Source organism: Paramisgurnus dabryanus, chromosome 1, assembly GCF_030506205.2.
Source record: "Paramisgurnus dabryanus chromosome 1, PD_genome_1.1, whole genome shotgun sequence".
Lineage (NCBI taxonomy): Eukaryota > Metazoa > Chordata > Actinopteri > Cypriniformes > Cobitidae > Paramisgurnus > Paramisgurnus dabryanus.
Window position 1 is genome coordinate 27,069,273 of NC_133337.1, and position 27,532 is coordinate 27,096,804.

The 27,532-nt window shown below is 35.0% G+C and overlaps 1 protein-coding gene across 1 annotated transcript in view; it reads left to right on the forward strand.

The window, feature by feature from the left end:
- The first annotated feature begins 682 nt into the window (after window positions 1–682).
- The window catches only part of stab2 (stabilin 2), a 37,856-nt gene continuing 11,006 nt past the window's right edge, over window positions 683–27,532 (forward strand). The window contains exons 1-43 of the mRNA XM_065289940.2: window positions 683–817; window positions 1,570–1,697; window positions 2,544–2,650; window positions 5,497–5,582; window positions 5,670–5,736; window positions 5,835–5,930; window positions 6,018–6,140; window positions 6,744–6,940; window positions 7,025–7,155; window positions 7,236–7,369; window positions 8,730–8,812; window positions 8,883–9,026; window positions 9,141–9,284; window positions 9,368–9,430; window positions 10,200–10,316; window positions 10,403–10,456; window positions 10,554–10,634; window positions 10,812–10,964; window positions 11,093–11,152; window positions 13,239–13,340; window positions 13,420–13,506; window positions 14,023–14,134; window positions 14,228–14,405; window positions 14,520–14,613; window positions 14,693–14,851; window positions 16,635–16,730; window positions 16,809–16,904; window positions 17,029–17,076; window positions 17,177–17,313; window positions 17,521–17,629; window positions 17,721–17,798; window positions 17,878–17,967; window positions 20,679–20,786; window positions 21,360–21,491; window positions 21,581–21,709; window positions 23,866–23,928; window positions 24,191–24,286; window positions 24,369–24,564; window positions 24,637–24,732; window positions 26,333–26,378; window positions 26,943–27,022; window positions 27,110–27,235; window positions 27,408–27,484. Coding sequence (XP_065146012.1) covers window positions 731–817; window positions 1,570–1,697; window positions 2,544–2,650; window positions 5,497–5,582; window positions 5,670–5,736; window positions 5,835–5,930; window positions 6,018–6,140; window positions 6,744–6,940; window positions 7,025–7,155; window positions 7,236–7,369; window positions 8,730–8,812; window positions 8,883–9,026; window positions 9,141–9,284; window positions 9,368–9,430; window positions 10,200–10,316; window positions 10,403–10,456; window positions 10,554–10,634; window positions 10,812–10,964; window positions 11,093–11,152; window positions 13,239–13,340; window positions 13,420–13,506; window positions 14,023–14,134; window positions 14,228–14,405; window positions 14,520–14,613; window positions 14,693–14,851; window positions 16,635–16,730; window positions 16,809–16,904; window positions 17,029–17,076; window positions 17,177–17,313; window positions 17,521–17,629; window positions 17,721–17,798; window positions 17,878–17,967; window positions 20,679–20,786; window positions 21,360–21,491; window positions 21,581–21,709; window positions 23,866–23,928; window positions 24,191–24,286; window positions 24,369–24,564; window positions 24,637–24,732; window positions 26,333–26,378; window positions 26,943–27,022; window positions 27,110–27,235; window positions 27,408–27,484 — 4,590 coding nt within the window. The 5' untranslated portion in view covers window positions 683–730. The remainder of the gene's footprint in view (window positions 818–1,569; window positions 1,698–2,543; window positions 2,651–5,496; window positions 5,583–5,669; window positions 5,737–5,834; window positions 5,931–6,017; window positions 6,141–6,743; window positions 6,941–7,024; window positions 7,156–7,235; window positions 7,370–8,729; window positions 8,813–8,882; window positions 9,027–9,140; window positions 9,285–9,367; window positions 9,431–10,199; window positions 10,317–10,402; window positions 10,457–10,553; window positions 10,635–10,811; window positions 10,965–11,092; window positions 11,153–13,238; window positions 13,341–13,419; window positions 13,507–14,022; window positions 14,135–14,227; window positions 14,406–14,519; window positions 14,614–14,692; window positions 14,852–16,634; window positions 16,731–16,808; window positions 16,905–17,028; window positions 17,077–17,176; window positions 17,314–17,520; window positions 17,630–17,720; window positions 17,799–17,877; window positions 17,968–20,678; window positions 20,787–21,359; window positions 21,492–21,580; window positions 21,710–23,865; window positions 23,929–24,190; window positions 24,287–24,368; window positions 24,565–24,636; window positions 24,733–26,332; window positions 26,379–26,942; window positions 27,023–27,109; window positions 27,236–27,407; window positions 27,485–27,532) is intronic.

A 27,532-nucleotide genomic window follows, 5' to 3' on the forward strand; every position in this document is an offset into this window, starting at 1 on the left:
CAAACTATCGGCATCGACAGATATGAATAATCAGTATCAGTGGAAAATTTTGATATCAATGCATCTTTAATAAAAAGGTTAAATAAATGCATGTTTTTAAAAGTCACTGAGTAACCGTGTTAAATAATTGCAAGTATGAATAAAAAAATAATAATAACCGTGATAATGATTTTGCCTATAATCGAGCAACCGTAACACACATTAAGATTGATTTTCTTAATATGCACTTGTAATCTCTACACTAGTCGTCTCCAACATGGCACCCACGGGGTCTGAAAGTTGCCCACCAAAGCACATCCTATTGAAATCCTCAATTTTAATATTTATTTATTACATTTTTTTATATTAACTTGGCTTCTTTTATACATATTAACATATAAACAAGTAAAACAAAAAGACTATATCAAAAAGGTAGCCCATTCATTGTGGTAGCCCTTGCTTACAAAAAGGTTGGAGACTCTTGCTTTATCATGCATTAGTTTTTCTAATAAACTGCTGTCTCATATAGGCTGCAAATTAACGAGAAAAATCTAAATCTGTGCGTGTGCTATATATGTATGGATGTGTCCAGGAATAAAAGGGAATTAGATTTTGCCCTCTGACTCTTTGTGGTACAGGAAAGAAGAGAGGGAGGGATTGTTGAAAAGGCAGAAGGCCAGCGCGTGCGGCCACAGTCCGTGGAGAAACCTCTCAGACAACGAGAGATAGAGAAATAAACAGTCTGAGTACCATGGAGTTCAGATTAAACTCGATTCATGGATGTCTGCTGTTGCTGATGGGAACTGAGATCCTCTGGATGACTGCTGCAACATCACAGGTGAGAATCATGCACCATGCATGCACCTAATATCATTTCAATGGGTATAAATTGTGAAAGAGTTATAAATAATGTGTAGCAATGGTGTATAGATTTGTACTATGTACTGACAAATTCATACAGATGCATGTTAATCGCTCAAAAGCAAAACGATCTTCAGCTCTCATCTAGTTCACATATGTTTATGTATGGCAGGCAACAGGCTGGTACAGAAAAACAAACATGTAGTTTGTTCCTAAATGATGTTTGTATCCGTTTCCTCGGAAAATCGTGGTAATTACTCTTCTGTACTGTAGGTAAAATGTTATTGTCCAGTAAAGGAGCTCCTCTCTATATTTAATTACAGCATGTTTACTTTTCTGTGGTTGGAGTCTTAAACATCTGTGTGGTTGCTGTGACCCTTCAAGACACACAAACCAAAAACAATTCATCCATTCAAACTTCCCCCGTTTGATTCGAGTAGTTTGACGTGCGCTCATTTTTGAAAATATTGCAGGGAAGTCAAGTCAGGTAAATCTTCTTTGGAAAATCAGTGACGGGTGTTAAGATCCAGCGTGCTTTCCGACTATTGGTTTTGTAAGAAAACCAAGCTCGGCAAGCAACAGCCGTCATTTCACCGCCTATACACCTGATATAGTCCGGCTATGAGTAACCCACTTCTTGCAGAAATAAACTTTTTTTGTCAAAATAAATGCAGAATGTACATATATAATGCTTTTCTAACATCATGTGTGTGTTTTGGTGTCTATCAGAACCGTTGCGATAAGAACATCCAGGTGGTGACGAAATCCGAATGTCATTCCTGCTCATTGTCATCTCTCATGAATTGTCCCAGTGGATACAACAAGAAGTCACCTGGGAAGAGCAACAAGGACTGCAGGTGATTGTGTGTGTTTACTTACACTAGCTGTGTTTAGTAATTACTCCTTGAAGTTAAAAACAAGCAATAGTCGTCATTTTACAGTATAAGGTACGTTAACTATAGACCTGAAATAGTCCGGCTATGAGTAACCTAACTTGAATGTGGTTTTAACCAAAATAAACAAAGTCAACGGTGATCACAAGATTTTTGGTTTCATTTAATAATTTATTTTATTTCATTTATTTTTTGGGTCAATAAATTTTTCACTGACAGCCCAAATTTTGCCTTGTTTTAATCTAGATGTGGGCTGTGTTTTGGACGGCTATTGGGCGTCTTTTAAACGTTAAATTGCTTGCTGGTTAATCTGTGCTAGTTAACATTAGAAACATTTATAAATAAATAAACATATAGATTTATAAACATACTATTTAACATTTTAATTTGCACCAACATCCTAATGAAAGCTGAATTTGCTGAATGTTTTTTTGAAAGAGTTAGTATTAAGTGTTATGTTGCGTACACACCAAACGTGAAGCATTGCGTTCCTTGCTCTAGATTACTCGTGGGATTTAACTTCGAATTTTCGCATGAGTTGAATATTTTCAATTTGCGCGAAGATGCGTTTGAGGCAAATAGCATCGACCCACGCAAATCTACTCGCGCAAATCGTTAAATTCGCGTTTGGTGTGTACACCCCATTAGGAAATACCACTGGCTTAATGTAAAAACAAAGTAGAAGTCAAATGAATTTTAACTAGATTGACATGTTAATATTGCCATCATCCTTCCTTATGCATAAACTAAGGTTATGCTATCTGATTTCAGAGACAATAATAATACAATCATCTGTCTTTTTGTATTTAGGTATTCAGTCACGTCCGCTTTGAGTTTTTCAGGCTGTTCGTTTGTGTGTATTAAAGACACGGTGGAGCCTCAGTGTTGTCCTGGTTATTGGGGGAATGACTGCATTGGTAAGTTTGGTGTTTTCATTCAAAAAAATAAATGAAGGAAGTTTCATGAATTTGTTGTGGTATTTTGTTTAATAATAATAATAATAATGGACTATGACATCAATAAGGTCTTGAAGCAGATGTAGATGGCTCAAAAGTGATCGTTAATGATTATTTTCCCATGTCTTTATCCGATTTTTACACATTTTAAATGGCATTTGGTATTTCCTTTATTTTTGAGGAAGACAAGTGACACTGAGGGAATATTTTGATCGGAAGAGTAGGACAGGAACTACTCTCCGATGCGACCACTAACAAAGTTTAATAAAACACAAACAAGGGGAAGGAGAGTTACACCTGGGATCTAGTGAACTGTTTTTTTTATCGTGAAAAATATAAATCTTACCGGATAAACTGAAAGTCCAGAGTAAAAAATAAACTATCCAGCAGGATCTCCTAGAGGATTTTTGTTTGATCCCAACAAGATTCTTTTCTTTCCAAATGATGATAGAAATTCCGCTGACATTCCTTTCGGAATTTTGTGACTAGGGATGTAAATCCTGTATATGTGGCCTTCCACAATAAAGGCACAGATGTTTAAGATGTGTACTCTTTCGCTTTTAACATGTATGAATGTGTGATGATGGGAGGAAGTTTGTTAAACAAGAGATTTGCAGATTTCCTTCCCAACATGAGGGATATGGCAGTCCTGTACCGATGGGCCACTGGAATGTGCTGACCAACAGGCACTGGATGTCTCATTTCCAGAACTTCCTCTGTATGTCAGCACATAAACAGACCCCACTATGAGTTAGCTGAGTCAAGCGCTTAATTTACCGTCTGTTGTCTTTGGTCTGTTATCAGCAGAACTTCCTGCATTGTTTCTCAAGAGTTAAATGGTTTGACCCTTGAGTCAGTAAGACGGGTCAGCATTATGAAAATGTAAAATGTGACACATGCGTAGTTTTCTTTGTCATGACCTGTGCTGAGATGTACGATATGGTTTTGCAGCTCCAAAATGGTGTAGGAGCTTGGACGGGGTGATACTGGTTTAAGCTGGTTTTGCTGGGAATGCTTTGATCTTGTCAGGGATTTTGTCTGGACTGAGTGTTCAGACTAAGTGAGAATGACGGGAAGGAAAGGAAGAGTGAGGGTCAGTGAGGGTCTGTTTGAAGGGCAGAGAAACTCTGCTAACTCACATCCTCATCCATCCATGATCTGACAACTCAAATACACTGTCCTCAGATCAGCCTCAGACATCATATCAATCACACCAAATATCTGCCTTCAAAACAGACTCTAGAAAACTTACTGAGCCAAGATCAGTCATATCAAACACACTGATCTTAGATCAGTCTTAGCAAACACACTGACCTTAGATCAGTCTTAGCAAACACACTGATCTTAGATAAGTCACACCAAACCTCTGCTTTCAAATCAGACCCATCCAAACTCAATAACTTCAGATCAGTCTTAGTTGACATCAGTCTTAATCGGTCTTAGCTGACATCAGTCTTAGTTAGTCTTAGCTGACGTCAGTCTTAGTTAGTTTTAGCTGAGGTCGGTCTTAGCTGAGGTTGGTCTTAGCTGACGTCAGTCTTAATTGGTCTAAGCTGACGTCAGTCTTAGTTAGTCTTAGCTGATGTCAGTCTTAGTTGACGTCAGTTTTAGTTAGTTTTAGCTGACGTCAGTCTTAATCGGTCTTAGTTGGCATTGGTCTTAGCTGGCATTGGTCTTAGCTGAAGTCAGTCTTAGGTAGTCTTAGCTGACGTCAGTCTTAATCGGTCTTAGCTGGCATTGGTCTTGGCTGACGTCAGTCTTAGGTAGTCTTAGCTGACGTCAGTCTTAATTGGTCTTAGCTGACGTCAGTCTTAGGTAGTCTTAGCTGACGTCAGTCTTAATTGGTTTTAGCTGGCGTTGGTCTTAGCTGACGTCAGTCTTAGTTAGTCTTAGCTGACGTCAGTCTTAGTTAGTCTTAGCTGACGTCAGTCTTAGGTAGTCTTAGCTGACGTCAGTCTTAATTGGTTTTAGCTGGCATTGGTCTTAGCTGACGTCAGTCTTAGTTAGTCTTAGCTGATGTAAGTCTTAGTCAGTCTTAGCTGACGTCAGTCTAAGTCTGTCTTAGCTGACGTCAGTTTTAATCTGTCTTAGCTGATGACGGTCTTAGCTGACGTCAATCTTAATCGGTTTTAGCTGACATCAGTCTTAATCGGTATTAGCTGGCATTGGTCTTAGCTGACGTCAGTCTTAGGTAGTCTTAGCTGACGTCAGTCTTAATCGGTCTAAGCTGGCATTGGTCTTAGCTGATGTCAGTCTTAGTTAGTCTTAGCTGGCATTGGTCTTCGCTGAAATCAGTCTTAGGTAGTCTTAGCTGATGTCAGTCTTAATCGGTCTTAGCTGGCATTGGTTTTCGCTGACGTCAGTCTTAGGTAGTCTTAGCTGACGTCAGTCTTAATCGGTCTTAGCTGGCATTGGTCTTAGCTGATGTCAGTCTTAGTTAGTCTTAGCTGACTTCAGTCTTAGTCAGTCTTAGCTGACATCAGTCTTGTACAGTCTTAGCTGACGTCATGCTGAAGTCAGATCAGTCTGACCGAAGTTCTTATTTCAGATAAGTTTCACCAAACATACAGAACTTATTATATTGGTTTACAGTAAAGGATGCTCATTTTAAAACTTAATTTAATAAAAAGTTTTAAAAATTCAATCTATGATTGACATCTTCAAGTTGTGAATTTGATTGGTTGAAATGAAAGGTTTGAAGAAATTTTTATATTTGTATTTTTATTTACTAGTTGAATTAAAAGTGTCCTTTTTTTCGAGCTTCCCTTTCATTTCTACATCTTTATCTCAACTATTTCCTTCTTTAGAGTGTCCAGGATCAGCTGGGACTCCCTGCAGTAATAATGGCATGTGTTCTGATGGTATAGGTGGTAATGGAACATGCACATGTAAGGTAAGCACCCCACTTATTTTTCTGCTCTCTCAGACTTATGCACACTGTTACAGACCTCCCAATAAATCTCTCTGAATGAATTTGTAGCCAAACTTTGTTGGAACAGCTTGTGAGGACTGCAGAGAGAATTTATACGGACAAACATGCAGCAACGGTGAGGAGCCACCAAATTTTTGACAAAATCTGTCTTACTTCATACATTGTACATCTTTGGTCAGCATCAGAGTCAAAAACATGCTCTGTTTTTCATAGTGTGCCAATGCAAGCATGGCTTGTGCGACAGCGGAATAAAAGGCACAGGGCAATGCACGTGTCTGTCTGGATACACAGGTGTAGACTGCAGCCGAGGTAAGATTTTTAGCCGAGGCTTTAAGTGTAATCGATATACATAGACCTTTAGATGAGAATGACAGATAAATTATTTTCTTTATCCAGAGCTTCCAGCCTGTGCTTCTTTACGGTGTGGGACAAATGCTCGCTGCATTGAGGAAATTTCAACAGGCCAGCTTGTGTGCAAGTGCAAACCTGGTTATCAAGGTGATGGAGTCAGTTGTACATGTGAGTACTCTATATAAACCATAGGCAGAGTTTGGCGTTTGTGCTTCGGGGGGTACATACTTTCAGATTAGCGAGAGAGTGCGACTTCATGGTTTTTAAATATGGTGTAAATAAATTAAAACTATTTTAGCCTTAAGTTACCTACAGTGTTGTACACATATATATATATATATATATATATATATAAGGATTAAACAAATAAAGAATTAATTCTCATATTTTTTTCATTAATAGCTCAGACAAAATAATAATTGGCTCTAGTCTGGGGGGCAGTGCCTCCTCTGGCCCCCGCCTATGATATAAACATGATTTATGGACAAACCCAACTGGTGGGTTAAAATTTACTGTACCTATACAACCCAAAATGCTCAGTTCTTTTAACTCATGGTTGGCTCAGATATGGGGACTTTCTTGCCCAGACAGCAGATGACTCCGGTGCAGATCCGGGCCAGTGCCGTCTGCCGTCTGGGCAAGAAAGGGAGGTTAATTTAAACCAGAACCATGATAACCTATTTGGTGGTACGAGGAAAGAAAGCATTTGATATAACATTTGTATAAACCCTCAAAATGGATTTCTTGGTTTCTGTCGCATTTTTCATGCAGCAATTAATCCCTGCTTAAGAGCCGTGTGCCATGCAAATGCAGCGTGTGCGCATACAGGACCAAACCAGCACGTCTGCACCTGCAGAGAAGGCTACAGTGGTGATGGACGTGTCTGCATGCCAATCGATCCCTGCCAAACTAACTTAGGCAACTGTACATCGAGCTCTACACGCTGCATGTACGACGGCCCTGGAAAGGTAGGTGTATGTTTGTTAAAAAATGTAAACCATTCAAATGCATCTTGTTTCCATCCCTCGTTGTAAATTTGGTCTCTGTCAAAGGCTCACTGTGAGTGTTTGGAGGGATTCGAGAAGTTTGTCAAAGGAAAGGGCTGCAGTATTAAAGATTTGTGCAAACCCAACTCCTGCCATAAACACGCCACCTGTACCACCGCAGAACCAGGAACAGTCGAGTAAGACTTGTTGTTTTTTATTACTTTCTCACAGAATCACAAAGGCTCATTTAGATTTTAACATTGACGTCTTTTTCCAGGTGTAAGTGTCGTGATGGTTTTATTGGCAATGGGAAGATATGCCTCGGTAATATAATCCAGCAGTTGCAGGAACTGAATTCAAAGCCGGGTGGGGAATGGACAGGTCAGCTTTCCAGTGCCATTACACTTTTTGGTGAGTCATTCCTTTGACATTTACAATCTTACATTTGGTAAATGCTTTTTTTAAAGCGACTTACAGTGCATGTATACATTTCATCAGTACAGTTTGTATGGGATTGAACCTACACATTTTTTTTTAATTATTATTTTATTTTATTTTTAACATGTTAATGCAATTACAAAATAGAAAAATAGAAAAAAACAAAACACATGTTAACAACAAAATAAAAAACTTTTTTTCCAGTAACAAAGATATAAAACAACTCAATTTACATGTACAAAATTTGCACTGCTAATGCAATGCTCTACCACTGAGCTACAGAATATTTAAATTTAACAAAGCATATAAGAAATATATTTATAGTCGGCACACCAAACCTTCCAAAGTATCAAAACATTTTTAATGATAGACTATAATTATAATTTTATTGCTTTGTGCTTTGGTGTGCTGACTTAATTTTTTATTTTTTGTGAAATTTTTTGTTTTTTGGTGAATTAACAAAGCATACATGTTCATCACTTTTCACACATTTGGACCATAGTCTGTAAAAAAATATGGACGTAGTGTCCAAGCCGTCAGACAAAGGTTTGTGATGCCGTTCCATGCCGTCGCCATCTTGGCATCACGTCACCGCACATCACGCGCAGATAACCGAATGTGGGTAAAGAGGCGTGATGTGGGTTAAGCTGAAACCCAGTTCAACCTGCCTAACTCGGAAAAAAAAAAACTTTTCATCCTACCTTCAGTGGTTCTTTTGTAATCACTTTTTGAATATGGGTAGGTTTCGGCAAAAACACCACATTTTGAGCAAAAAGCAGAGATAATTCCATTTTTGTGACGGACTTTTCATAGAGATCCCATTCAGAGCGATCTTTAAAACAGACACGGACATGCAGCAGCTTGCCATAGAGCAATACTTCCAGGTTTAAAAAGTTGCGGAATGGCGCCACCTGGTGGATAATAGCGGTATTGCGGAAAGACAGAAAATCTCGTCATTGGCAGGGAAGCGTTTTCTCTTGATTGATGAGATATCTCGGCAATGGCGGCGAAAGAGTTAATTATGCAGAACTTTAACTCTTTCACCGCCAATTAAGAGAAAACGCTTCCCTGCCAATGACGAGTATTTCCGGCTTTCTGTAATACCGCTATGTGCCTTTCCGCAACTTATAAAATACGTCCGTGTATGTTTGGAGGATCGCTCTGAGTCTGATCTCTTACAAAAGTCCTTCACAAAAATTGAATTATCTCAGATTTTTGCTCAAAATTTGGTGACAGCCTCTTGTGGACAGTCGATGAATTGCAGTTAAGTCACAATTCAGACATTCGTGTGCAACAAATGTTTGACTCTTCTGTATCCTTCATGTCATTTCAGTTAAAACCATGTCGTGGCCTCTGACCTCCCGTGGACAGTTTACCGTGTTTGTGCCGGTGAACAAGGCTTTTAAAGGCACAACTGTAAGTGAGGCCACACAAACACATCCACACAAACATAAACCAACATATTAACAACACGTTTCCCTTACAGGTAAAAACCCTGCTGGCCGATGAGTCGAAAGCTCAATATCTCGTTAAGCTGCACATGGTGGCAGCAGAGGTGAACTTTGAGTCTCTGAAGAAGGGAATCCTATACTACACTATGACCGGCATGGCCGGCGAATCCCTGACAGATGTATGTGATTACATTTAACAACGTCAGAATCATCATGAGCTTAGTTTCTGAAAGATCTTCAAAGCCTGTTTATGTTTCAGATTCTGTTTGAAATTGAAAACGTTTATTTCCAAGGTCAAGCAGATCAAAATCCGTCTCCATGGAAGTCGTAAGAAAGCAGCGGTTGTGGAGCCGGACATCTTTGCCTCCAATGGAATTGTACATTTGGTTGATAAACTGATGGATGCCGTCCCTTCTACTGTAATAAGTGAAAAAGAGGTTTGTGAAGATGAAGATGTGTAGATAAATATTGAGGTTTTGGGCTTGTTTAGAGGTAACGTTTGTTTGTTTTTTGTTTTTAGGAAAACCTTATGCAGATTCTCTCAAAAAATGGAAAGTTCTCTCAGTTTAAGTCTCTGCTTGAGGTAAACAAAAATCAACCATCTTTAAGATCTCTGTGTGTCAGAAATGAAAGGGATAGTTCACAGAGAAATAAAAATTCTGTCCCATACAGCAAAAAATATATATATTTTCAAATATAATTTTAAATATATTTCAAAATATACAAAATATATTTTTTGGCAATTTTTTGTATTTAAAATATTTTTTTTTAAATAAATTTGAAGAAACTGTATGTTTCAAACTTGTAAACATAAAATGTTTAAAAAAATAATGTAAAATATATTTTTAATTGCAAAATTCAATTTATATTTTATACATACGTATACATTTTAAACAAACTTTTATATTTTTACCAGTAAAAATAGTTTTTTTTTGCTGTTTGGTTTGTAAAATTAGAATTATATTTGTTGCCCCTGAATTTACATTTTCAAAATTATATTATTTTAAAATTACATTTTGAAATATGTGTTAATATATGAAGGTTAAAAATAAATATGTTTTCAAATAAAGTTAAAAAAAACTTCAATTAAGCTGTATAAATTACTCTGTTTTTTTTTAATATTTTTAAAGAATGTTTGTTACAAAGCAGATCTGGGGCACCATTCACTTCTACAGTAGGAAAAAATACTAGGGAAGTGAATGGTGCCCCAGATCTGCTTGATTCAGATCATGGGCAATTATTTCTAAGGTGGACACAGTAAGCATGCAACTGTATGTGCCATCCTTTAATTTCAAATACATGAATCAGTTCATTCAAATGATTCAAAATCTTAAAATTTTTGTGTTTCTTAGAAAACCAACGTTGCATCTGTTTTAAAAGGATCGGGACTCTTTACCGTGTTTGCTCCCACAAATACTGCGTTTACCTTACTAAAGGCTGGCTATTTAGACTTCCTTACGTCTGAAGAGGTGCAATAAATATACCAACTGGTTTTTCTAAATTGCATTCTCTTTGTGCATCATGTAGATTTTGTTTTTTATTTCTCTCACTTTAGGGTAAGACAAAACTACGTGAACTAATGCGCAATCACATAGTGTCGTCTTCCAAGGTTTGTGTGTGTGTTTCACATCTCATGTTTGTGTGGAAATGTATTATATATCTTAATGGTTGAATATATATTGTCTTTTATATACATCTGTACACAGTTGGATTCCAGCTTCATCGCGTCAAACTCTCTTGCTGTGAGCCAGGCCAGCCAGATCCTGACTTTTAACGTAACTGCTGCTGTGAGTACTTATCGTTTATTATATTAAACTGATATAGAGCGGTGACTAAAACCATTTCACGAGCCAAGCATACAGGACATCTCCGAGATTACAATTTTGCATGCACTGAATGATTTTCACATTTCAGTTTCTTCAAAGTCTGTAATTGTATTTATTTCTGATTTTGAACACATACAGGGCCAAATGCTGGTGAATGGCGAGGCAATGCTGGAACTGGATGTCGAGGCAAATAATGGTCTTCTCAATTCAGTGGAGGGGCTTCTGATTCCCGCATCCATAGAGCCCATTCTACCACATCGCTGTGACATCACAGAAAATAAAGTTTATATGGTAAGACCTCCGCTTTCACAAAAACCACAGAACTGATTTGGTCTTTTTCTAAAGCTGTTAGTCTTTTAAACAAGGACAGACTCTTGTTAGTGTGCTAAAAGTGTTTATGTTAACTCTGTTCGTCGCAGGGTCCATGTGTTAGCTGTACACGTCCCTCCAAACCTGCTTGTCCTACTGGTGAACCAATGGTGAGACTGTTTGATAAATCTTGTTAAGCAAAATCTAAATATATCTGCACTATTTAAATATCATATTTGAATGCAATCATTGCATTTGCATTTCATTTCTTTTCATATTGCATTGCATTGGGTTTTCATATTGCATTGCATTGCATTGGGTTTTCATATTGCATTGCATTGCGTTTTCATATTGCATTGCATTGCGTTTTCATATTGCATTGCATTGCGTTTTCATATTGCATTGCATTGCGTTTTCATATTGCATTTGCATTGCATTGCATTTTCATATTGCATTACATTGCATTTTCATATTGCATTGCATTGCGTTTTCATATTGCATTGCATTGCATTTCATATTGCATTGCATTGCGTTTTCATATTGCATTGCATTGCGTTTTCATATTGCATTACATTGGGTTTTCATATTGCATTGCATTGCGTTTTCATATTGCATTGCATTGCGTTTTCATATTGCATTGCATTGCGTTTTCATATTGCATTGCATTGCGTTTTCATATTGCATTGCATTGCGTTTTCATATTGCATTGCATTGCATTGCGTTTTCATATTGCATTGCATTGCGTTTTCATATTGCATTGCATTGCGTTTTCATATTGCATTGCATTGCATTGCGTTTTCATATTGCATTGCATTGCGTTTTCATATTGCATTGCATTGCGTTTTCATATTGCATTGCATTGCATTGCGTTTTCATATTGCATTGCATTGCGTTTTCATATTGCATTGCATTGCGTTTTCATATTGCATTACATTGCATTTTCATATTGCATTGCATTGCATTTTCATATTGCATTGCATTGCGTTTTCATATTGCATTGCATTGCATTGCATTTTCATATTGCATTGCATTGCGTTTTCATATTGCATTGCATTGCGTTTTCATATTGCATTGCATTGCGTTTTCATATTGCATTGCATTGCATTGCGTTTTCATATTGCATTGCATTGCATTGGGTTTTCATATTGCATTGCATTGCGTTTTCATATTGCATTGCATTGCATTGGGTTTTCATATTGCATTGCATTGCGTTTTCATATTGCATTGCATTGCGTTTTCATATTGCATTGCATTGCGTTTTCATATTGCATTGCATTGCGTTTTCATATTGCATTTGCATTGCATTGCATTTTCATATTGCATTACATTGCATTTTCATATTGCATTGCATTGCGTTTTCATATTGCATTACATTGCGTTTTCATATTGCATTACATTGCGTTTTCATATTGCATTGCATTGCGTTTTCATATTGCATTGCATTGCGTTTTCATATTGCATTACATTGCGTTTTCATATTGCATTGCGTTTTCATATTGCATTACATTGCGTTTTCATATTGCATTGCATTGCGTTTTCATATTGCATTGCATTGCGTTTTCATATTGCATTGCATTGCGTTTTCATATTGCATTGCATTGCGTTTTCATATTGCATTGCATTGCATTGCGTTTTCATATTGCATTGCATTGCGTTTTCATATTGCATTGCATTGCGTTTTCATATTGCATTGCATTGCGTTTTCATATTGCATTGCATTGCGTTTTCATATTGCATTGCATTGCGTTTTCATATTGCATTGCATTGCATTGCGTTTTCATATTGCATTGCATTGCGTTTTCATATTGCATTGCATTGCGTTTTCATATTGCATTGCATTGCGTTTTCATATTGCATTGCATTGCGTTTTCATATTGCATTGCATTGCATTGCGTTTTCATATTGCATTGCATTGCATTGCGTTTTCATATTGCATTGCATTGCGTTTTCATATTGCATTGCATTGCGTTTTCATATTGCATTGCATTGCGTTTTCATATTGCATTGCATTGCGTTTTCATATTGCATTGCATTGCGTTTTCATATTGCATTGCATTGCGTTTTCATATTGCTTGCATTGCGTTTTCATATTGCATTGCATTGCGTTTTCATATTGCATTGCATTGCGTTTTCATATTACATCGCATTGCAACACCAGTTGTTTTTACACAGTACATTACAGATCTAAAGAAATTGTCAACCGCAACAATGATTTGTGCCCGTTTTGTTTTTGTCTCAATGCTGTCTTCTTCTCAGAATACAGCCCTAAAAAACTGTGTGTATAGGATAAATCGACAAGATATCTCTTTACCAATACTCACCACTGGCTGTTCTCACTTCTGCAATGAAACAAAGACGGTGAGTATCAGTTTCTACAATGTCAAAACTCAGTCAGAGCTTATAAATAAAATATTAATTTGCTGTCTGTGCCATTTAGACCCGTCTCTGCTGCAAGGGTTTTTTCGGACCAGACTGTTCCCCATGCCCAGGTGGTTATATTGCCCCCTGTTCTTCGCATGGCAAGGTAAACCCGTCACACACAATTGCTTCATTTCAAAACCTATTGAAAACATTTTAAGATGCACTGCACTGCAAAAAATGATTTTCAAGAAAAAAAATCTTCGTATTTTTGTCTTGTTTTCAGTAAAATATTTACAAATTCTTAAATTAAGATGCTTTTCCTTGATGAGCAAAACGACCCAAGAAACATTTCTTGAACATTTTCCTTAAACACTAAATCCAAGAAAAATTCAAGAAAAATTAGCTTACCCCATCCTCTCAGTAAATGATGAAAGACAGATGATGTGAACTTGTCTCAACTTTGATGGGTACCTGGACACGCCCACTTGAAGTGAATGAGATAGTTTTACTCTCTGAATAGACACCAGGTTGATCCACACCGGAGCTGCCGACTTCGGACATTTGGTAGCACTGGTGCCGTGCACACATCTTAAGTTACAAAAAAGAGCAAAATCCATTTTCCATCACTGTGGTTTACTCTCCTGTTATATAAAATCATGACCATGTCTTTACTTTGTAGTGTTTTGAGGGCATGGATGGAAACGGCACATGCCAGTGTGAGCCTAATTTCAAAGGCTCGCGCTGCCAGTACTGTGCCAACCCTAACAAATACGGCTCGTCTTGTGACAAAAGTATGAATTCATTTCTCCTCTTTGAAATGTGAATTGAAATGTATTTTATCAGGTTAGTAACACACTTATCTTCTCACCCCTCCCTAACTCCAGCCTGTGGATGCATACATGGTGTCTGTGATAATCGACCGGAGGCCACCGGTAAATGTAAGGAGGGTTCTTGTATAGACGGATATACTGGAGAGTTCTGTGAACAGCAAACCCAGCCGTGTGGACCCAACCAGCCATGCCACGCCCATGCGGACTGCGTATCCAATAATGGAGCCTTCGCGTAAGTGTTTCACCTTCCCCCGTATTAATCATGGAAATCCCTGAAAAATATTTGGACCCTGTAAAGTGGACGTCGTGATATACGATCTGACGTGTCGGTGTTGTTTTCTATTAGATGCGTGTGTAAACCTGGTTTTAAAGGTGATGGGTTCATGTGCGTGGAGAAAGACCCCTGTGCTTTGCCATATCGTGGAGGCTGCAGTGTCAATGTAAGTCAGATGCATGTGTGTGCTTGTGTTGTGATGATGTTACTGTACAGTATCTCTCATGTTAACTCTTGATCCTCAGGCCAAATGCATAAAGACGGGTCTGGGCACACATACGTGCCAGTGTCTGAGCGGCTGGAGAGAGGATGGAGACGAGTGTCAGCCCATCAATAACTGTCTGGATCCATCCAGAGGAGGGTGTCACCCAAACGCTACCTGCATCTATGTGGGCCCGGGACAGGTGAGAGAGACAAAATCTCAAACATTCATCTGTTTGCCATCCTTTCATTCATTCATCTTCCCATTCATATATCAATTCAGTTATTCCTTAATCTATTCATCCATACATCCATCCAGTATTCTCTGTCTGTCCATTATTATATCATATATTCATTTATAAATCTCATCCATTCATTCAATGTCTTTGTCTGGCCATAAATATATCCATCCATCCATCCATCCATCAGTGATTTCATGATTGATACATTCATTTATCTTTGTTTCTGTGTGGTCATAAATATAATATGGTGAATGAATGAATGTAGTGGATATATTTATGTATTCATCCATCCATTTAGTTTTCTGTTTATCCATCCATTCATCCAATTTTCTGTCCATTTATCCATCCATCATATTCATCCATCATTTATCCCAATTTTCAGTTCATTCATTCATTCATCCATCCATCATTCATCCAATTTTCTATTCATTCATCCATCCATGCTTCACGTTCATCCATCCATTCATCTAAATTTCTGTTCATCAATCCATCTAATTTTCTGTTCATTTATTTCTCCATCCATCAATCTTATTGGTTCATCCATCCATTCGTCTAATTTTTTGTTCATCCGTCCATTCATCTAATTTTCTGTTCATCCATCCATCCATCCATCCCAATTTTCTATTCATTCATCCATCCATGCATCATGTTTATCCCTCCATTCACCAAATTTTTTGTTCATCTATCCATTCATCAAATTTTCTGTACATCCATCCATCCCAATTTTCTGTTCATCCATCCATCCATCCATCATTCATACAATTTTCTATTCATTCATCCATCCATGCTTCACGTTCATCCATCCATTCATCTAACTTTCTGTTCATCAATCCATCTAATTTTCTGTTCATTTATTTCTCCATCCATCAATCTTATTGGTTCATCCATCCATTTGTCTAATTTTTTGTTCATCGGTCCATTCATCCAATTTTCTGTTCATCCATCCATCCATCCATCCCAATTTTCTGTTCATCCATCCATCCTTCCATCCATCATTCATACAATTTTCTATTCATTCATCCATCCATGCTTCACGTTCATCCATCCATCCATCCCAATTTTCTGTCCATCCATCCATCCATCATTCATACAATTTTCTATTCATTCATCCATCCATGCTTCATGTTCATCCGTCCATTCATCCAATTTTCTGTTCATCCATCCCAATTTTCTGTTCATCCATCCATCCATCCATCCATCCATCATTCATACAATTTTTTATTAATTCATCCATCCTTTCGTCTAATTTTTTGTTCATCTATCCATTCATCTAATTTTCCAACCATCCAACAATCCATTCATAAAATTTTCCATCCGTCCGTCCTGTTTCTGTTTATCCACCCATCTATCCAATCTTCTGTTCATCCATCATTCGTCCAATTTTCTTTCTTTTCTTTCTTTTCTTTTCTTTCTTTTCTTTCATTCATTCATCCATCAATCTTATTTGTTCATCCATCCATTCATCAAATTTTCTGTTCATCCATCCATCCAATTTTCTGTTCATTCGTTGACCGATCTTTGTATCTATGTGGTCAATAATATATCTGTAACATTTATTTATTCATTCATTCATTCAGTTCATTATTCTATATTATTAGTATATCCACAACATGTAGCCATTTCTTTTTTATCTATCCATTTTCAACTATTTTCCCATCTGATGATTTAGGTATTGTTATATTTTGGTCATAAATACTCCTCCATCCTTACACTAAGTTTGTATTTGTTTGACATTTGTCCCCAGAGCGACTGTGCTTGTAAAAACGGTTACCACGGCAATGGGAACGAATGTGAAGCGATCAATCAGTGCGTGCAAGAGAAGGGTGGATGTCATTACCTGGTAAACACCTGCACACACTTTAACACACGTATGCATTCACATCAGATGCGTTCAGTCATTTGTTTATGATTCTTGTAGGCCACCTGTCAGTTCCAGGATCAGCATGGATGGCAGTGTGTTTGTGAGGACGATTATATCGGTGATGGAAACATCTGTTATGGATCTCTTCAACAGGTATAGATGAGATTTTCCCATGAGATTATACAGAGTTACCAACTGAATACAAACTTTGATTTTACTGTAAAGTAATTTGCTGTTACTTCATAAGGATATTTATACGCATTAACGTCTTTTGTAGGAGGTGTCAACAAACCCTGAACTTCAAGAGTTTAACAAATGGCTCACTGTAAGTTTGGCATTCAACTTTGAATCATTGAAGTATATTTAATGAATACTATTTAATATATTCATTTAAATGTAATAATCTATTCTGGACTATTTCATAGCAAGCAGATCTTTCTGACCTGCTATCAGAGGCTGCGAATTTGACTCTTTTTGTACCATCGGCTCAAGCCATAGAAAAGATGAGTCAAGATGACCAAGACTTCTGGCTGTCCCGCAGTAACCTTCCAAGTCTTATTAAGTAAGAACATTTATTCATAAAACTTTATTTGTTACATTTTCTTCAATGTGACAACTAGCTTACAGCCAAATGATACTGGATATGTAGTTCAACCTATGTTGGGTTTTTTTAACCCATTGTTGGCTCATACATAAAAATGTAACCCAATAACTTTGAAAAAACCCAGCATGTTGTAATGTTGTTCACTTTGTATTTGTGTTCTCACAGATATCACATTGTTCCTGGGATATTTCGAATGGCCGATCTTCGTACCACCCCTTCCCCAAAACTGACTTCTCTATTAAAAATAACACTCGCTGTTTCTTCAACCAATGACGTGAGTGCACCAATAAATAATTCAATTCCAGTTCATTTACTAATATCTTAGGATATTAAAGTATAATTGTTTTATTTCTTTCTTGATTCAGAGCACTACTGTTGCTGGAGGAAAAATCATTTATGGAGATATGGCAGCAAAGAATGGACTTATTCATCTTATTGACACGGTATGACTCTTACAGTATTCCTCTTGTCTTACAATAAAATACTAAGAGGTTCAAATTCATCACCGTTGGTCTCCTTCAGGTTCTGATCTCTGAACGACAGCTGAGCAAAGGTTTACTGGAGGTACTGAATCACAGGTCTGATCTCTCGCTCTACCGCAATGCTCTTACTGTAAGTATCTGATCTATAATAATGCCAAATCAAGTCTAATTTTCAGTAAATGTAGATAAGGGCAGATTCATAATTTGAGACCAGAAGGATAATGACAGAGGAAATATTTATTGCTCAGAGATATGATGGAAAACTCTGTTGTGTTTCATTATCTTCTCAGAATTTGCTAAGGAGAAATAAGAATTGAAACAAATGAGACTATGTAAATATACATTTAAAGGGATAGTTCACCCAAAAACGAGAAGTTGTTACCAACCTGCATAAATGACTTTGTTCTGCTGAGAACAGATCTGGGGCACCATTTACTTCTATAGTACTGCATTACTTTTTCCCACTCTGAAAATCATTGGTGCCCCAGATCTGCTTGGTTACTAAGATTTTTCAGTGTTCGGCAGAACAAAGATATTTATACATACAACTTTATTCTTGTTATATATTGACTTTATTCTCAAATTTTATTTATTTTGACTTCTCTTGAAAAACTACTAGTTAAATCCCACATTATAATGACTTTAATCTCAAGATGGTTTTATGTTTCTATTTTTTTTTTATTTTTTTTCTTCTTTATCCTTCTTGGTATGAGGGTGATGAGTAAATGATGACAAAAAAACAGAAAATTCTGTCATTATTCCCTCGTCCTTCCAAACCCAAATGACTTTTTTGTTTTCTGTGTAACACAAGAGAAAATATCAGGTGATATTTTATGGATTATGGATGGTTGAATCAATCCAGTTTCCGAACAAATTAGTAAATGATGGCAGAATTTTCATTTTTGGGTTAACTCTTTCCCGCCATTGACGAGTTAACGCAAAGAGTTTTTCCGGCAATCCGTATTTTCGCTATTCTCCACCAAATGGCACTCTTACCCAACTTATAAAACCAACATTTCAAACCTTGTGTATGTTTTGAGGATCACTCTGAATCTGATCTCTGTCAAATATTTTTCAGCTTTTTGCACAAAATTTTGTATTTTTGAAGAAACCATATTTGAGAGATCATAAAAAGGGAACAAATGAAGATAGGATGGAACTTTAGTTGTTGTTTTTTCTTTCGTTTGATATATTGTATGTTTATTATGGTGGCCCTGAAGTGCAAACCACAACAACAAATTAAAAAACACCACAACAAATTAAAAAACACTGCAACAAATTAAAAAACAACAACAAATAAAAAATGCACTACAGCAAATTAAAAAACACTACAACAAAATAAAAAACAAATACAAAATAAAAAACACAACAGCAAGTTAAAAAAAACACTACAGGAAATTAAAAAACACAACTACAAATCAAAAAACACTACAACAAATTAAAACACAACTACAAATTAAAAAACACTACAACAAAATAAAAAACCATAACAAAATAAAAAACACAACAGCAAGTTAAAAAACACTACAACAAATTAAAAAACACTACAACAAAATAAAAAACTACAAAATAATTTGTTTTAAATTTGTTGTAGTGTTTTTTAATTTGTAGTTGTGTTTTTTAATTTGCTGTAGTGTTTTTTTTACTTGCTGTTGTGTTTTTTTGTATTTGTTTTTTATTTTGTTGAAGTGGTTTTTAATTTGTTGTGGTGTTTTTTTATTTGTTGTTGTTTTTTTAATTTGTTGCAGTGTTTTTTAATTTGTTGTGGTGTTTTTTAATTTGTTGCCGTGTTTTTTAATTTGTTGTGGTGTTTTTTAATTTGTTGTAGTGTTTTTTTAATTTGCTGTAGTGTTTTTTTAACTTGCTGTTGTGTTTTTTTGTATTTGTTTTTTATTTTGTTGAAGTGGTTTTTAATTTGTTGTGGTGTTTTTTTATTTGTTGTTGTTTTTAAATTTGTTGCAGTGTTTTTTAATTTGTTGTGGTGTTTTTTAATTTGTTGCCGTGTTTTTTAATTTGTTGTGGTGTTTTTTAATTTGTTTTAGTGTTTTTTTAATTTGCTGTAGTGTTTTTTTAACTTGCTGTTGTGTTTTTTTGTATTTGTTTTTTATTTTGTTGAAGTGGTTTTTAATTTGCTGTAGTGTTTTTTTTTATTTGATGTTGTTTTTTTAATTTGTTGCAGTGTTTTTTAATTTGTTGTAGTGTTTTTCAATTTGTTGTTGTGTTTTTTAATTCGTTGTATTGTTTTTTTAATTTCTTGTTGTTTTTAATTGGTTGTTGTTGTTGTTAAGTAATTTGTTGTTGTGGTTTGCACTTCAGGGCCACCGTAGTATGTATATTTAAAGATTTCTGGAAGGCATTAAACTTTTGTTAAAATCATAAAAAATGCTGCCGCTGACTGACAACAAAAACAAATTGGCAGGGAAAGAGTTAAGAGTAAAGAGCTGTAAATTTAATGTAGATTGTATAAGTAAAATATTATGCATTTGGGTAAATCTGATGATAAATGTTTAAGTTTAAATCTTCAATCATATTTTTTGATAGTAAACTTGGCAAATCTGATCTCAGTTTGTGACTTTGTTAAGGTCTCTTTGAAACTCTAAAGGAGACATTTGTAAGATTTCTTGGTCTTTTTCTCTAAGGAAATATCTGAGAGCAAATTTGTGCTCATTAACATTTAGGAAAAATAAATGAGATATTAAAGAGATCTCATCTTAGTTGTGTTACAACATTTAACACGTGTTTAACTGCTAAGCAATGATTGGTCAGTAGCATTTCAAAGACACAGCTTAGCAAAGGATCAGTTGTGTATTTGAATTGTGTCCCTTTGTGTTTATTTTTTAGACACACAACTTGACTGATACATTGGAGGAGTCCACTGGATTTACCATTTTTGCCCCAACAGACAGCGTGATCCAAGAATACCTCAGGAGAACGGGGAAGGAGATTCTGGTACACAAACACTTGACACACAACACCAGTGGCGTAGCGTCTGGGCATGCAGGGTATGCACGTGCAAATGGGCCCGGGCCAATAGGGGGCCCAGCCCTGGGCCTGCCCCAGCTTTTAAATTTTTTTTCAATTTAATTTTTATTTGTGGCCGCAATAAATATATTTTTGTATGCATATAATGTGTAGTGACTTCTTATTTCTCCATAATGTCTAATTTCTCCATCATTTCTTGTTTCTTCTTAAAGAGAAAAGAGAAGGTGGAGAAGTTACTCACGAGTCAAAAACTACCCAAAACATTTATTTTTTCTTTATTAAAATCTACCCTTTAAAGTAAAAAAGTAAAGTAAAAATATTTGACTACCTTATGAAAAGGATATGTTGTTAACAGACCTGCATGCCACGGTTAACAGTGCCAACAGGCAAGGTTGGGGGGGGGCTTTGGCTTAAGGGGGCCCGTGAATTTTTTTTGAATATGGGCCTGCGACTGACTTGCTACGCCACTGCACAACACTATGTATTATAACAGTATTGCATGTATGTGGTGCTGATTTTCGAGTGCATGCTTGTTTTTAGGATTCAAATGTGACCCAGTATCACATCATTGTGAATGAAACCATAAGAGCAGATGAACTGGTGGATGGACTTTATAAAGATACTATGTTAGGCTTCTCTTATCAGCTGGGAATTTTCCACCAGGATAACAAGGTAAGCCCATGGACTGCCACATGATAATGCCTGAATAGTTTAGGTATCTAATCATAAATGTTGATAATCTATCTTATCTTTCTCATTAGCTGTTTGTGAATAATGCTGAGGTGAACCTAACAAACATAGAGTGCAATAAAGGAGTGATCCACGTGGTGTCCGCTGTTCTGAACATCCCAAACAATCGCTGTGACAAAGCATCCACTACAATTATGCCGGTAAAATATGTCAACTAACAAAGGATAGTCCACCAAAAAATGACAATTCTGTCATCATTTATTTTACCCTAAAGTTCCAAATTTGTAAAATTTCTTTGTTAATGTTTTTAACCAAGCAGATTTGGGGCACTATTTACTTTTTCAAGTATTTGGAACAACTTGAGGGTACCAAGGACGATTAGTGTCAAGCTAAACACATATCAAGATTAAAGTCATTATAATGCAAGATTAGTAGTTTTTCGAGAAAAAAAGTCAAAATAAATACAATTTCGAGAATAAAGTCAATATTCTTGAAATTTTACTGCTTATTCTTGTTATATATTGCCTTTATTCTCAAAATTTTACAAATGTATACTCTAAATTTAATGACTTCATTCTCGTTATATATTGACTTTATTCTCAAAATTGTACGACTTTATTCCCAAAATTTTACAATTTTATTCTTGTTATATATTGACTTTATTTTCGAAATTTGATGACTTTATTCTTGTTATATATTGACTTTATTTTCAAGATTGTACGACTTTATTCTCGAAATTTTATAAATTTATTTTCAAAATTTTATGACTTTATTCTCAATATTTTACGATTTTATTCTTGTTATATATTGACTTTATTTTCAAAATTGTATGACTTTATTCTCGAAATTGTATTAATTTATTTTCGAAATTGTACGACTTTATTCTCAAAATTTTACGATTTTATTCTTGTTGTAAATTGACTTTATTTTCGAAATTTTATGACTTTATATTTGTTATATATTGACTTTAAAGTCGTACAATTTTGAAAATATTCTCGAAATTTTATTCATTTATTTTCGAAATTTTACGACTTTATTCTCAATATTTTACGATTTTATTCTTGTTATATATTGACTTTATTCTCGAAATTTTATGACTTTATTCTTGTTATATATTGACTTTATTTTCAAAATCGTATGCCTTAATTCTTGAAATTTTATTAATTCATTTTTGAAATTTTATGAATTTATTCTCAAAATTTTACAACTTAATTCTCAAAATTTTACGACTTCATTCTCGTTATATATTGACTTTATTCTCTAAATTTTACGACTTTATTTTCTAAATTTTACAACTTTATTCTCTAAATTTTATGAATTTATTCTCAAAATTTTACAACTTAATTCTCAAAATTTTACGACTTCATTCTCGTTATATATTGACTTTATTCTCTAAATTTTACGACTTTATTTTCTAAATTTTACAACTTTATTCTCTAAATTTTATGACTTTATTCTCTAAATTTTACGACTTTATTCTTGTTATATATTTACTTTATTCTCAAAATTGTTCACATTTATTTTCGAAATTTTATGAATTTATTCTCGAAATTTTACGACTTTATTCTCAAAATTGTACTTTATTCTTGTTATATATATTGACTTTATTCTCCAAATTTTACGATTTTATTCTCAAATTTTTACGACTTTATTCTCAAATTTTACGACTTTATTCTTGTGATATATTGACTTGATTCTCAAAATGTAATGACTTTATTCTCAAAATTGTACAACTTTATTCTTGTTATATATTGACTTTATTCTCTAAATTTTACAAATTTAAAGTCAATATGTAACGAGAATAAAGTTGTAAAATTTCAAGAATATTCTAGAAATGTTATGACTTTATTCTTGTTATATACGACTTTATTCTTGAAATTTTATTTATTTTGACCTTTCTCTCGAAAAACTACTAGTTAAATCCCTCTTTATAATGACTTTAATCTTGAGATGGTTTTATTTTTTATTTTAGCTTGCCCCTAATCCTTCTTGGTATGAGGTTTATGAGTAAATGATGACAAAATAAAACTTAATTCTGTCATCATTCACTCGCCTTCGTCCTTCCAAACCCAAATTACTTTTTTGTTTTTTTGTGGAGCAAAATGGAAAAATATCAGGTGATTTTTTTATGGATGGTTGAATCAATCCAGTTTCTGAACAAATCTTTGACCAATTCTGTGAATCAGATCAACTGATTCATTAAAAGCAACCCACTCAACCGAACCAATCATTTACATATCAGACAGAAGGTCTTATAGAAGAAAGATTGTCATGAGGGTTTGGATGAAAATAATGGATACCAAAGTATCATTTTAATATGGGTTTCCAGTAGTAAAGATGTATATTTTGTCCACAGGGACGCTGCATGGATTGTTTCAGACCTCCTGATAACTTTTGTCCTTCAGGAACACAAAGAATGGTGAGTTTATTGAATACATTAATGAATAAATTACACACTTCACTGAATTAAATAAAATACCAAACCAAGTTGTATATCTGCAAACAAATCTCATCTTACTGAACATATGAAGTTATATTCATAATGGACATAAACATGCAAACCGAAAACATTGAACGTTGACATTTAGACATTTACCGTACAGTGCTGAAATGATATAGATATTCAATGTATTTATTAATTATGCTGCATTCAGCTTAGATATATTCATAATTATTTTCAGATGAGCCCAAGGAGAAGATGCATGTACAGTCGAGTGTTTCACGGAGATACACTAGTGAGCATTGGATGTGAAGTCACATGTGTGAAAGTCACCGTTGTATGTGAATTCATTTATCACAGACATATTAAATCTTTCCAAAGATCAGTTGTGTGATCAGTGGTGATATATCTCTCTGCAGAAAAGACAATGTTGTGCAGGTTATTATGGGATAAACTGCGAGCGATGTCCTGGGCCCGAGTCTCAGCCCTGTTTTGGTAACGGTGCGTGCGGCGATGGGACCAACGGCACAGGAGTCTGCGAGTGCAAGCAGAATTTTAACGGCACCGCTTGTGAGAATTGCAAAACCGGCAAATATGGAATTCACTGCGACCAAGGTACTTAAACCTTGCATTAGGAGACTGGTTTATTTGTTTTGGTCCCAAAATGACACACGGCTTTCCTTCTAGAATGCAAGTGTGTGCATGGACGTTGTAAAGAGGGTGTGGATGGAGACGGCAGCTGTGAGTGTGATCTGGGCTGGAGAGGAATAACCTGCAGCGTTGGTATGATATTCACATGTTGCACATACTCACAACACTGAATCTGCAGTAATAAACAGCAGCAGTGTAAAGAGATATTATATCAGCATCATTAAGGTTTTGCAGTGTAGAGAAACTGTGCTCCCCAGCACCACCCACCTACAAATTGAAGCAGTGACATCTTGCAGCCGTACCTTTACAATAAAAGCCATACTGGCCAACACAATCTCAAGAAAAGTCTTAGTACACTGCAAAAAAATATTTTCAATTCAAGCAAAAAAATCTGCCAATGGGGTAAGCAAATTTTTCTTGAATTTAGTGTTTAAGAAAAATGTTCAAGGCTTTTTGCTTACCCCATTGGCAGTTTTTGTACTGGTTTAATGCGCAAAATCACTTAAATTTTATATTTTTGGTCCAAAAACTAGACTTATTTTCTTGAGTCGTTTTGCTCATTAAGAAAAAGCATCTATACACTGCAAAATGTGACTTTCTTAGTATTTTATTCTTGTTTTTAGTACAAATATCTAAAAATTCTCAAATCAAGATGCATTTTTCATGATAAGTAAAATGAACTAAGAAAAGAAGCCTTTTTTTGGCAGATTTTTTTGCTTGTTTTATGCACAAATTCACTTAAATTTGATATTTTTTTGTCATTTTGCTCATTAAGAAATGCATCTTGATTTAAGGATATTTAGATATTTGTAATAAAATCAAGATAGAAATCCTAAGAAAATAATTTTTGCAGTGCTCTGCAAAAATGATTTTCAAGAAAAAAATTCTTAGTATTTTTGTCTTGTTTTCAGTAAAAATATCTAGAAAATCTTAAATGAAGATGCTTTTTCTTGATGAGAAAATTGACCCAAGAAAATAAGTCTAGTTTTTAGACCAAAAATATCAAATTTAAGTGATTTTGTGTATAAAACAAGATAAAAAAAATTTGCCAATGGGGTAAGCAAATTTTCTTGAATTTAGTGTTTAAGAAAATGTTTCATTTTTTTCCATTTTTGATATTTTTGGTCTAAAAACTAGACTTATTTTCTTGGGTCGTTTTGCTCATCAAAAAAAGCATCTTAATTTAAGAATTTTTTAATATTTTTACTGAAAACACAACATAAAATACTAAGAATTTTTTTCTTGAAAATAATTTTTTTGCAGTGCAGAAAAAAACATTACTTTTTTATTTTTATATACTGTACATAAATTGTTTATTTAATTGATTAATTTCTATGAAAACCTATCTTTTGTAGCGCATAAAATTAGTGTATATTTCGTAATAAAATTAGTATATGTATAGTAGTATAACATTTCTTTTATTTGAGAACAGTTTACCAGTTGCTCACATATTAATAGTAAAAAACACTCATTAGATCAGTTTTACAGGAACACTGTGGTATTTACATTTATATACTTGGCAGACACTTTTATTCAAAGTGACTAAAAGTAACTTCAAGTAAAAAAAATCAAGGAAAAGTCAAAAAGAAAAAAATACAATTAGCATATTTTTCAGAGATGTCAATTTGCCTCCAAACATAATAGAAAGGTTAAAGTGTCAACATTAAATATTTTAGCATGTGTAACAATGTTGATTAAATAAATGTGAGAGATATCTGTTGATTATTTTCAGCTATTACATCAGACATGTGTGGAGGAAAATGTCACAGCAGCGCCAAGTAAGTTTTTATTTTACATACTGTAATTTAAAGTACCTTGGAAAGCCACGTAAACACCATAGTGTATGAACACGATGAACACACATACTATGGTACGGTATAAATCAAAGTACTATATATGCATTAGTGGTAAAATATGCATCAGCATTTATTATTGTTACTTTATTTTCACTTTTGCATTTACTAATACATCAACAATTGTATTGACATTAACTAACATTTAAAAAAACAGTCATAAGCCCCATTCACTTCCATAGGATAAAAGAATACTATGGAAGTCAATGGGGCTTTTGATCAGTTTGCTTTCAAACATTCTTCAAAATATTCAAGACATTTATACTGGTATGTAACAACATGAAAGTAAATAAATGATGAAATAATTTTCATTTTTGGTGAAGTATCTGTTTAACAAAGATTAATAATGCATTTACTACTACAAATACAACTTTATTGTAAAGTGTTAGCGCATTACTGTACGACCACAGATCCTCGTATAAAAACATCAGTGTGATTCCCAAACGTATTGTTGTGTATTAGATTTTTGTGGACTCTTGTGTGTTGCAGTTGTCTGCTGAATGTAGTGGACACTTCATATTACTGTAGTTGTGCAGCAGGATTTCAGGGTAATGGTTCACATTGTGCAGGTAAGAGTCTGTGGTTAAATGGAGCTTGGTTGAATATTACCAGTAGTCATCTAGTATCACATATCTGTTATCATCTCATATTTGAAGCGGTGGACGCATGCGCCACAAATAACGGAGGCTGCTCTGTCCACGCACTTTGTAAGAGGACCGTCCCGGGACGGAGAATATGCAAGTGTCCTCCGGGTTACGACGGAGACGGGATCGTATGCATTTGTAAGTGCATTCTGTTTAATATTCACTACTTTTTATTGTTGATCAAGGTTGTTAATTGTAAGAAAACACATAGTAATCAAATGTATACACTGTATTATAGTAATGCACTGTTGCATGGTTCAGATTAAAGTTATTGATTTTTCAATGCTAATGAGAGTCTGTGTTTCTGAAGCTATCAACCCATGCCTGGATGGTAATAATGGAGGATGCCACCCGGATACAGACTGCATACATACAGGTCCTAATAAGGTACAAGCCAAAAACAATCAAATACATGAAACTATAAATGTATATAAA